The sequence below is a fragment of the Nymphaea colorata genome, chromosome 4 (genome assembly GCF_008831285.2).
Source record: "Nymphaea colorata isolate Beijing-Zhang1983 chromosome 4, ASM883128v2, whole genome shotgun sequence".
Classification (NCBI taxonomy): Eukaryota; Viridiplantae; Streptophyta; class Magnoliopsida; order Nymphaeales; family Nymphaeaceae; genus Nymphaea; species Nymphaea colorata.
The window spans coordinates 24,879,245-24,891,275 of NC_045141.1; the positions used below are offsets into that span (position 1 = coordinate 24,879,245).

The 12,031-nt window shown below is 38.2% G+C and overlaps 1 protein-coding gene across 2 annotated transcripts; it reads left to right on the forward strand.

The window, feature by feature from the left end:
- Positions 1-1,401: 1,401 nt before the first annotated feature.
- On the forward strand, positions 1,402-11,510 carry LOC116252511 (uncharacterized). 2 transcript variants are annotated; one of them, XM_031626824.2, is made up of 14 exons: positions 1,402-1,798; positions 1,894-2,043; positions 2,263-2,439; positions 2,885-3,028; positions 4,154-4,259; positions 4,464-4,612; positions 4,729-4,854; positions 5,984-6,127; positions 6,741-6,828; positions 7,456-7,829; positions 9,109-9,426; positions 9,782-10,012; positions 10,980-11,139; positions 11,479-11,510. In XM_031626824.2, the coding sequence occupies exons 1-13, from the start codon at positions 1,574-1,576 to the stop codon at positions 11,112-11,114; spliced, it is 2,367 nt and encodes a 788-aa protein (XP_031482684.1). In that variant the 5' UTR covers positions 1,402-1,573; the 3' UTR covers positions 11,115-11,139; positions 11,479-11,510. The 2 variants fall into 2 exon arrangements, with proteins under 2 accessions (XP_031482684.1, XP_031482683.1); XM_031626823.2 differs by lacking the exon at positions 11,479-11,510 and having other exon boundaries at positions 10,980-11,301.
- The last annotated feature ends 521 nt before the right edge of the window (positions 11,511-12,031 follow it).

Here is a 12,031-nt window from a genome sequence, read left to right on the forward strand (position 1 = left end):
GTCTGTGGGACAGTCGGCTCAGCGTTCGAAAGTAATCGTGAAAGACCTAAATACCCTTACCATCTTCATAGAATGACCCACATGGTATAGCTGTTCGCCGCCCCGAGCCCCGCAGACAGAAAACTTGGGTCTCCCTTCACCGCGGCGCGGTTTGGGTGCTATTGGTTCGAACTTTCATCGCAAAACCAGATCTGATTTGTAACCCGCCTGATTTAGTTTCAATTTTTGCCTCTAAGTTGGATGAGTATATAATCTGGTTGTTTTTTCATGAAAACTTTAGTGTATTAGGAGAAATTCATTGAAATTGAAAAAATAATTAACTTCAGATATGTTTTATATCAAAACAATTTTAACTTTATATCTACAATGTTAAATTACAAATAATATATGAATAGTCTATTCCAAGTGGTCTGGCCTTTGTGGTTACGTGGCTTGTGAGATCAACACATTCCTAGACATATGCATACTTAAGTTCTTTATTGTCATGCAGTTTGTTGAAATCTGTTACGTTGAACACTTACGATCGGTTCTTTGGGCTATAACATTATAGTTAATGCAAGAATATGCTAAATGTGAATCATTTGAGAAAAGTTGATTCTCGTATCTCAAATACTAACAGTGATTATCATGAGGGCGATAGTATAGCTGGTTGGTATGATTGTTACATCGCTGACATGTTATCAGTTTGCTTCCAGTCCGATGATATGCCATCAGTTTGATTTCAGTGGGTGTTACTCTTCTTATGGACTACAAATGGTAACTATACATCATTTAAGTTGAATGACGTACCATAAACCATTCAAGATCTAGGCCCTCATGAACCACTAAATAAAAAAAATGATTCGGAAATGACTTTGTGTTTCAAAAATTGAAGGATGATCGTTATATATACATGCTGGGCTTTATTATCCTGTTCATAGTTTTAGATGAATCATGCAAATTAAAATTTTGATGTCGTCGAGATGCCCATATCAATTATGGCATGGTTATTAACAATTCAAATCCTTAAATAGCTATCTGTGTCTATTTCCTTTATATTAAAGATTCAAAAGTAAAGAACAAGAACATGAATCAAGATCTCTTGCTGAGAAAAGTAGTGAAAAATATTTTTCTCAACCTTTAAAGTGTCTATTTCCTTTATATTTAACTTTGTTTTCAAGAATATTAAACCAAAAAAGGTTTAGGGTTTTTCTTTGTCTGAATTAGTTCGCACTTACATTAAGAACGCAAGTCAACTCTATCATGAGCCCACTTGGTTTGGGTGAGTCCACCCCCTATTTGGAAGGATCACCCCGAGGCCAGCCAGGGGACACATGCGACATTAATGATGAAGCTCATCAAAAACATGTCATTTTAACCGTCTTCCTCTCGCGCCAGAAAATTTCCCTCCCCGCATTTGCTTTCCCCACTCTCTTCGTCTGCACTCGCTCCGCTTAGAAAACGACCGAGAAGCCGAAATCGCGAAATCGGGCGATTGAATTGTGATTTTTAGGATATTCCCGAGATTTGACCGGGTACGTTTTGGAAGAGAGGGCGGAGCGTCCTCTCTTGGAGGATTTCCGGTTTTCGATCAATGGAGGCATCTCATCTCCTCTGTCTCAGAAACCACCATTTCGATTCCCCTCAGTTTCGTTTCCGTGGTCAAGAAGCGAGGAGGAAGACGACGAGAGTGAATTCGCGCTCTCTTCGTGGAAGAACCGGCACGCGGAAATGGGTCGTCAAGGCCGTCGCGACAGAGGCGGAAGTGGCAGCGGAGGCGAAGAGGACGACTCCGAGAAATAGACCGAGCATGTCTGGAGTAAGAGATTGCATTCTTCTTGTTCGCGTTTCCTTATGGTGCTTTGGGTTGATTGAGTTAGTTAAGCAGTTTTTTGTTTTCTTCTGGCGGAGCAGAGAATGGGAGATGTTTCGGAGGAGATTAAGCGGGTTCGGGCGCAAATGGAGGAGAATGAACAGTTGGCGACGCTGATGAGGGGGCTTCGGGGGCAAAATCTCATCGACACGCAATTCGCCGCTGATGATGTTCGGATGCGGCTTGTTGAGGTTAGCTTTTCCCTTCTTGCTGGTTTCTTCTTTTTTTGCTTTTATTTGTTCCGTATTGAATTGTTATTCTTGATGTGCGGGTGAAGTCGAATTACGGAACAGATTAAAGGTTTAGGTCCTCTAACGTTCGTATGTTTGATATTCTTTCATTCTGTGCAGTTGATTCCTTGTATTCGTGGGCTGTAAAAAGTGTTAGTCATCTTTCTCTACTCTTTTCAGGTTTCTGATGCTGAAGGTGGGGATACTCTGCCTCTAGTATATGATCCTGCCCTCATCTCGGCATACTGGGGGAAGCGTCCCCGAGCGGTTGCAACGCGAATTGTTCAGCTATTGGCTGTAGCTGGTGGTTTCCTTTCTCGTCTTCTTGGGGATCTGATCACCAAGAAGATCAAAGAGGTTAGTTTCCATCTGATGGCCTTCAGATCCTCCTTTCACATGAATAAGAAATGCTTGTGCATTCTTCGCATTGTTAATTATGAGGCAGTTTTAAAGCCATGCTAATGATAGATACTCTTAACAAATTAAAGTCTTCAGGCTAGTGCTGGAGTCCATGAACATATCATTTTATGCTTAATAATGTCACTTAATTACAACAAAGGGCTCACCGAACTGAAAAAACAGATGGGGTGAAGTTATATTCAATCCTTGTACATTCTAAGGAAAGCGGGTTTCTGGGTCTATGCGAGCTGTTATGATTTTTGAACTTGATATTAGGCACTATTTTTTTTTGTCCTCTTCTGTCTTTTGTTTGTGGTAGTTGCTGCCATTCTGTGGCAACTACTTTATAAGTTGCATTTTTCCATTATAATCTTGTTCGTGAATTTTCTTTCTTCCATTTCAGAATGAAGTTTCCCGTGCAATTGAACTACGAGAGATTGTTACGTCTTTAGGTCCAGCGTATATAAAGCTTGGTCAGGCATTAAGCATACGTCCAGATATATTGTCTCCTGCTGCTATGACAGAGCTGCAAAAACTTTGTGATAAGGTACTGTGATAAAAATATTCATCTTCCCGTAGTCTTCTTATAGTATGATAATTTTTGTCTAATGACTGTTGCCTTCCAAACATGCACTATAAAATCCTTCTTGTTTCTTAATACAATGAAATTTGAGATAGCTATAGAATCCTGGTTAAGGGTTAGATGCTGTTCTGCCTATGTTAGCTTTGGTTATATATGCATGTGAAATAAGCTTGATGTTTGAGTATAAAAGAAATATCTGCATTTGACTTGGAGCATAAAATATAATGATCATCAATTGTTAACAGCAGCGGTCCTGCTCCCTATGTGCACCTGACCTGCGCATGTTAGCCTATTTAAAGCATGCATGTGACGTAGTTGCCTATCTGGTGCTTTGGATTTGCCATCTCACTTGCCATAGGCCCATAACTCATATATATACGGCCATTCTATTAGGAATAACTTAGATGAACATGGTTTTAAACCCATGGAGGGCATCCCATCACTGCATGGTTGAGGCCTGCAAAATGTACCTCCCAATAGACAGAGGGTCTCGAGTTTCACCAATCAGAGGCCTGCTAGTATTAAATGTTTCCCTTGAATAGTTCTGAACAGAAAAAAATACACAATCCTTTATATGAGACCGGACTGTTGATCGTGATGAACCAGTTTTTTCTGGGTTACCAGACTGCCAATGTTCAAGAGAAGACAAGCAACTTCATTAGTCGCTTTTGATCTTACATGTTGATTACAAGTTTATATTATCATAAAATGTACAAGTCAGGAATTCAGGATGTTTTAGATAGCCCACTAATAGCTAGTAGCTGATAGAATCTTTACTAGTGGGATGCTAATAAAGTGGGTATGATGGTATATGGGAAGCATCCATGCTACACAATGCACACACAGATGCTTCGTTGTTCCTATACTGGCACCTTGCTGAATACAATGCTATGCATGCTATAGATGGGTATACACTATTGACTATACTATTTTATCCTTTCAGAAGTGTACACGTATAGACCACCTTGTGTTTCCTTCATAGAAAGTTGAACTATTGCAGAACATTTTTTCCAGTTGAGAATGTTTGTTGTCAATTCCTTAAATGTCATAGATAATTTCTAAATGGATTTTGCTTTGTGGTAATTGAAGGTACCTTCTTTCCCAAATGATGTTGCTATGTCACTTCTTGAAGAGGAGCTTGGTCAGCCTTGGCATGAGATATATTCTGAACTTTCTCCCTCTCCAATTGCCGCTGGTAAACTCTAAGAACATGATTTCAAACTCAAATATTCCAAGTTTTGCGTCTAATGCTAGAACACATTCACTTGCTGATGTTTAGTACACCTTTTTTGTTACCTATCTTATTTGTCTTCATTCTGTATGTTACAAATTTAATTTGTTTTTCATTATAGTTATGCCCACATTTCAGGTTTATATTTGTTGAGTTTTTTTTATGCAGCATCCTTGGGGCAAGTATATAAAGGTCGCCTTAGAGAAAATGGGGACGTGGTGGCAGTGAAAGTTCAACGTCCTTTTGTACTCGAGACTGTTACAGTGGATCTTTTTATTATTCGTAATCTCGGTTTGGTTCTTCGAAAAATTCCACAGGTAAATTTTCAATAACTTACCTCCAATTTATTCTTTTATTCTTGCTATTGATTTCTTCTAATTCATGCGTTCCAGTTTCAAATTTTAGATTTTGTTTTCTGACATGTATTTTGCAGATATCTGTTGATGTTGTTGGACTGGTGGATGAGTGGGCTGCTCGGTTTTTTGAGGAACTTGACTATGTGAATGAAGGAGAAAATGGGACACGTTTTGCCGAAATGATGAAAAAAGATCTTCCACAGGTTTCATATACGATCTTTTAGTTTCACTTTCATCTCTTGAAATATCTTTTAACTGTCCACGAACATGATAGGGGCTCATGCCTGAGTGGAATTTATTGATCCACGACAGGGAGCTGCCTTAACAGTAGGATGGAAATGAAACAGAATTTTTTTGTATGCTGAGTTAGATCTGACTCTTGATCTTGGTTTTGGATCATTGGACCAAGATCTGAATGTGCATTTAGATCAAATTCATGTTTAGGTGGATCTGGATCAATATTTAAAATTTTTAATCCAGATCTGATTTGGATATAGTAAAAATGTATCTAAATTCTGTTATATATGTAAAAAATTGTGTGCTTAACCATGTCTAGTCGGACACAGTACTAGGACATATACTTCAGATACAGATTCAGCTCATTGGGTGTTTTTGGATTTGGATCTAATATAATGCCTATTGAGTATGTTTCATTTGTAAAATAATTGTACATTTACTAATAAATCCTATTATTTGCTAACAAAATCTTGATTTACATGATGGTACATTCTTATGAATTTTTTGGCTGATATAACTTGTCTAGCTATTTGAGGAAAACGTACCTTCATTCATTGGGATTGCTTATTTTGGTGTGTCATGGTTTTTGCTATATCCTTGTCTCACCAGTTGTTCACGAAACTTAACTCTTACCAACTTCCTGGAAGAATTCAAGAAAGTCAAATCTTGCTGATACAGTATCCATTGCTTTGTCCAAGGGTCCTGCTTCTACGTCATCATCTCTAAAGTTTGTTGAAAATTAAGTAGACTCGATACATTAGTTATTAAGAAGACTAGATCTCCATTTTTAACTTGAATAGTTCTAGTTAATAGAAGCCTTTTACTCTCTTGCTCTTATCATGTCAGTACTTCATAGATATACAACCATTCCAAATAAATAGTTAAATATAGTACTTGAAGTTAACAGCCAGGCCAAAGACAAAGTGGAATAGTTTTTTTGGGGCATATATCTTTCTTTTTGATGAATCTTGTTGAATAGCATTTAAATATCAAGTTTTTGCACTTTATATATAGAATTCACAAATAACCTTTTCTGGTTGTACAAATTCTGATAATATTATTATGATTGTAAAGCAAACAATTGTCAATTGACAGGTTGTTGTCCCAAAGACATATAGTAAGTACACTTCGAGAAGGGTTCTTACAACAGGATGGGTAGAAGGAGAAAAGTTATCTCAAAGTACTGAAAGTGATGTTGGGGAGCTGGTCAATGTGGGAGTTATATGCTACTTAAAGCAGGTTATATTTGTGGGATTTTAGTGGTTTTATTTGGATACACTACTTAGTTACCCTTTTTCCTTCATAATGCAATTTGTTTGTATGTCTTGTCTCAATTCTTTTATCATGGTATTGCATGCAAAAAGTTAAATCTCTTGTATGTGAGAAATAAGTTGCACATCATCTGTTCGATGACCTTTAATATAATTGAAAGTGGTTGGTTGAAGTTTGAACCTTTATTACAATAGAAGGATCTTCTGAACCTAGCCCTCCCCTTATTCTCTGATACTTATGTTTACAGTAATACGTGAACAAGGAAACAAAAGCTCCTCAAACAACCTCTTGGGAATCATGTTATCGAGTATTTGTATCATGAGTTAAACAGGGTTATGCCATCATTTTTTATTATAAAGTGGCCTTCATGCAGCAGTTGATTGGTCATCTTTATTCTATTGTGACCAGCATTATCTGTTGTTATTGTTAGGGAACTATCAGTTTTCATTGTTTATGTTTTCTGTTCCTAGGTTTACTACTTTTTCTGCCTGAGCATTATTGCTGTGCCCGCATATTCTATTGTTGGATACATTTAAGCGAGACAACTCACTGAAATAATTTGATGTGTGTGGTATTGCAGCTGCTTGATACTGGTTTTTTCCATGCTGATCCACACCCAGGGAATCTGATACGAACTCCAGATGGCAAGTTGGCCATACTTGACTTTGGTAAATCTTTGTCTCTTTTGCTGTGAATTCTAAATATGCAAACTCACAAATCAGATGCATTTGTAAATGGGAACCATTTTTAAACCTCTTTATCTTTGTGGTTAGATATTTCTTTTCAGCGTCTAAATGTGTTCTTCAATTGTAAAGTCTATTACACTTTCTGACTTGCATGACAGAAAGTCCTAACTCTGGTTCATGGAATAATGCCTTTTTCTCTCTTTAGGCCGTTGTTTTTCCATGTATGGAGAGGACGTTACTAATAGTGATCTGATTTGCATATTTATCTAGATCTTTTGGGCTTTGCACAATTAAATTAAAATGCAATAGTAGTGTTGTTCTGAATTGCTAAAAGATGACACACGAAGTAAGAAATCTATCATGATGTGCTGTAGACTTTTTGAAACTGTAAATTTTAAGAGGAGTTGCATGATATGTTATTGAAGCAAATATCGCTGCTTCCACAAAATTAACTTTTAAGTTAGTTTGACACACTTCCTTTCCCTATTCTTGGTTAATGACTTGTTAGAGAATCCTGTAGCATTTAGATGTTGTTGAATATGATAGCACACAGATCGTCAATGGCAACCAAATATTAAGGCTACCTTTCTTTTTTAAATGTTGTTGCAGGACTTGTCACTAGGTTAACTGATGATCAGAAATATGGAATGATTGAAGCAATAGCTCACCTTATTCATCGTGATTATGATGCCATTGTTAAAGATTTTGTGAACCTTGGGTTTATCCCTGAGGGTGTTAATCTGGAGCCAATATTACCAGTTTTGGCTAAGGTTTTTGATCAAGCACTTGAGGGAGGAGGAGCAAAAAACATCAATTTCCAGGAGCTGGCATCAGACCTAGCCCAAATTACATTTGACTATCCATTCCAAATACCACCTTATTTTGCATTGATAATTAGAGCTATTGGCGTACTGGAAGGAATAGCTTTGGTTGGCGATCCTGATTTTGCCATTGTTGATGAAGCATATCCATATCTTGCACAGGTATTATTTTGCCTTCTACTTAATAAAACCCATTATTCCAAGAACCTTCCATGATCCTGCGTACTTACTTTCTTCTCATGGCTGTCAAATTCTTCTATGGACAAAAAATCTTTTGAATACCTTAAAAGTGTGATATTGTTCATTTGTGTCTTTATGCTTGTTTTTGTTAGTTTCAAGAGCATTCCCCTAACAAATATAGTGGGAGACTACCCCCCCTCTCTCTCTCTCTGAGAAAACCAGCAGTGAAGATCATGCAATTGTCCTGATGTTATGGATATTCTTTTATTTGTTCTTCAACCTCATATTTGTTTCCCAACTGATGATGAAACTTATCTCATCATTGTTGTGGTATGATCACTTTCTGAGGTTCCACCTAATAGTTATTTGGTTTTGCATCTCTTGCAGTGGTATATTGTTGGCCTCCATATAACATCCCACACATATGAATGACTTCAGAATGATTTATAGGAAGTTTATGGACAATGGTACTTTTATACAGGTTCACTTACTGCCTTGCAGTCCTGGCTTATAGCACTTTTTGAAATTAAACTAAAACAAACGATGTTGTGGTTTGGCACGTATGAGGTTGGGTCTCAGGTTAGTGTTGGACTGTTGGAACGAGTTATTACAAAATGGCAAGAAAGCAATGTTCAGCTCTAGGACCTGGGTCTAACATACAAGGGTACATATTCATTATGGGGTTAGATTATTACAATGAGGGTGCACAGCATGCAGGTATTCTTGATATTCTTTTCAACTTCGGCCTCTCTTTCTTTCTCTATATATGTGTGATCAGGTCATATTGCTTGGCCGGCATTTCCTCTCAATTGTCCCCTGAAAGGCCTTCTACTGGTTTCATAGGGGGATTCTTTTTGTGACGGTTAAAAATCTTGCACCCTGCACTATGGGTGAATCCTAAATGGTTAAATTTATTGTGGTCAAAGGAACAGACACTGGCTTATGGTGAAAGGTTTTTGTTCCCGCTATCTCCTGATGTTCAGAAATGAAATTTTCTAGATTTTACTTTATATAAAGCGTAATGAAGTTGGCTATGTATTGGAAATTGTTGTATAGTTTCAATCAAGACACTTAAATTCTCATTCTCATCTAAAAATGTCCCATGTTCAGATATATGCACTCCAACCAATTCATTGCGCTTTATTTTCGTTACTGGAATTTTGGTCTTGCATGCTTCATTTAATGTTGTGCTTGGTATTTTCTGAAAGCACTTTTTCCAATCTCTTTAATTTACCTGCCTTTGTCTTCTTCCTTATGCCAGAGACTATTGACTGATGAATCCCCTAGGTTGAGAAGTGCTTTACGGTACACCATATATGGAAAAAAAGGTGTTTTTGATGCAGAGAGATTTATTGATGTTATGCAAGCATTTGAAAATTTCATAGATGCAGCAAAAAGTGGAGGTGGGGAGGGACTAAATGGAGACATGGCTGGCCTTGGTATGTTGCAAGCTCGAAGTGTTTCTTTGCCAGTTATGTCAGCTAACACATCTCAAACAGAACAAGTTCAAACAAGAGCGGCATTGGCATTCCTGTTGTCTGAAAAGGGCAATTTTTTCAGGGAGTTCATCTTAGATGAGGTACTTCTAAAAATTTGATTCAAATGAGAAAATTTATTTTTTTGAAGCAGATTAATTTTGAAAAAAATTCTCTCCATACCTCTTGATCATCACTGTGCATCACTTGCATATCATTCACTTTTGGCCTGACAAGTTATACCCATCTTAGATGAGGTACTTCTAAAAATTTGATTCAAATGAGAAAATTTAATTTTTTGAGGCGGATTAATTTTGAAAAAATTCTCCATACCTCTTGATCATCACTTGCATACACATTTTTTGGCCTGACAAGTTAGATATGTCAAGGCATTGACATTTGAATATAAGTTATGGTCTTGCGTTGGCTGCTGATTACTAGTATTGACATGATAAACAGATTGTGAAGGGAATTGATGCTGTCTCAAGGGAGCAACTGACACAAATATCTGCAGCCCTTGGAGTTCAAAGTTCAGCTCCCATTTTCAGCATGGTCCGCACCCTTGGACCCTTGAGACCTACTGCTTTGTTGCCTACGGTTACAGAGGAGGACAAAGTTGTATTAAACAATGTACAGAAGGTAGCTGAGTTTCTAACAAGTGGTTCTCCAGGATTAAGAACAATGGGCCAGGTAATTGGGAGTCTGCTTATATTAAAAAAAATGTTAGTGTATTTATCTTGCTCTTCTTATGTCAGAATTTTGTAATGCCTTCCTTTTCCATGCTTTTTGTTTGACCTTATTACATAGGCGAGGTCGATTTAGGACCTGGCTTACAGTGTTTCCCTGCTTACCTAGAGAATTGTCTTGGCAAAGCAAAATTGTGGGACCTTCATCCCACAGGGTTCCTGCTTTGTCGTGTATAAGACTGTGTGCCTACATGAAGACCCAAATTTCAAACATGGAGAGGAATATCTCTATTACCGACCCTGAGACTGCTTGGCAGTCTCTTCAATGCGCAGCTATAGAGTGCTTATTTTCTCTCGCAACCAGATGCCTAAATAGAAAAAGTTTATTTGCATACTGAGAGACCGTAAATGTTGTTTGTCCAAGCAACGAACCAGGGGCACAACTGGGGGCTCCCTAGCTCTGGGAACTTTGACATAATGCCCTCTTCTCTTTTCTTTGAAAAAATGTCAAGGTTCCCACCATTAAATTTTCAAAAAACGTCAAAAACTACATGTATAGATAGTGCAAGCCCCTTTTGTACAGATTTTCTAGTTCCTCCTGGCATGCAAGGGATGTCAGTTTTCGAATACTTTATGTCAATTTACTCTCACAAAATTTATTGGTTTGTACATGTTCTCTCTGAAGGCTGATGTGGATGTGGTTCTACCTCATGTTTGAGTGTTACAAGCCATATTCTGCGGGCTGAGTCTCTCCAATGACATTTCAGTTTCACATAACCTTTCTTTTTATTTCTAATGTGTCCTGTTTAAGGTGTCACAATCCATATTCTTCCGGCTCAGTATCTTCCAAGGATATCCCACTTCACATGACCTTTCTTTGCATTTCTAATTTATCCCGTTGATTTTTTTTATTTTTGTTGCATTAAAATGAAAGCCGATACTTATGCACTATCTTTATTATGGATTTACAGGAAGTAGACAGCCTGCGTGTTTTACAGGAGTTGCTTCCGGTCTTACCAAGCATCTCAGCTCGTGTACTTCCTGAGGTGCTAAGTCGTCTAACTTCACGGGTAGCAGCAAGGCTACTGCGGGAGCTGTTCCTATGATGTACAACTGCTGATCGTTAGAGATGTACATTATCTTCATCTGATAAATTTTGAATAGCATATCTTTTGTGTATATATTCTTTCCTATATGTGTAGGACCATGACCATGTGGTCCTAGAAGCAGTCTCATCAATTGTATATTGGACGGTGATTCTTTGAAAAAATATCACAGCATAGTTCTCTCTCTCTCTGTCTCCCCCACCCCAACCCCCAAAAAAAACACACGCACAGACACACAAATCAATTGCACACACAGACACACACAAACTTGGGAATCGACCTTATTATTATGCAATAGCATCTTGTACTTGGTACATAAATACTGTGAGTCACAGGCTAGACCGGCTTTTTTTGGTTCTCGCAGGATTTTATTGCAGTTGCTGCTATGACACATGGCTGCTGGAGGAGTCTAAGGTAACGGTTTCATTGTTTTGATTTTTAAAATGCAATGCAATGAGTAGGAGGTGATGCAAGTCAGAAATATTAAAAGTATCATGATAACAGTGGTAAAAAAATAGCCTTTGCCACTGCTGCTGTATCCGCAAGTTCTACAGCAGACCTCGATGCCTTCTCTACCCGAGTCCCCTTCACTTCCCTGGAAGAAAAAGGCTTGTCTGTTCCTCTCCACATGGTTCGTTACGTCTTGGTTGGCCCCACTGCAAGGTGACTTGTCCAGCTCTACAAAGGCCCCGAGATCTCCCATGTTTATCTTACTCCCCAACAAAATGGAGTTGGCTGCGCCTTGTATATTATTGTTTACATATACGTTGATGGAACCACAGGCACATCTTTGACTCTGATTCTCACCGGGCTCTCCATTGATGACCATGGTAGCGCCTCTGTTGCTTCCATTCAGACTGTTCCGGTCATGGCTGACTAGATGCATGCGTCTAAGTTTGACAATGAGGTCGCCGACA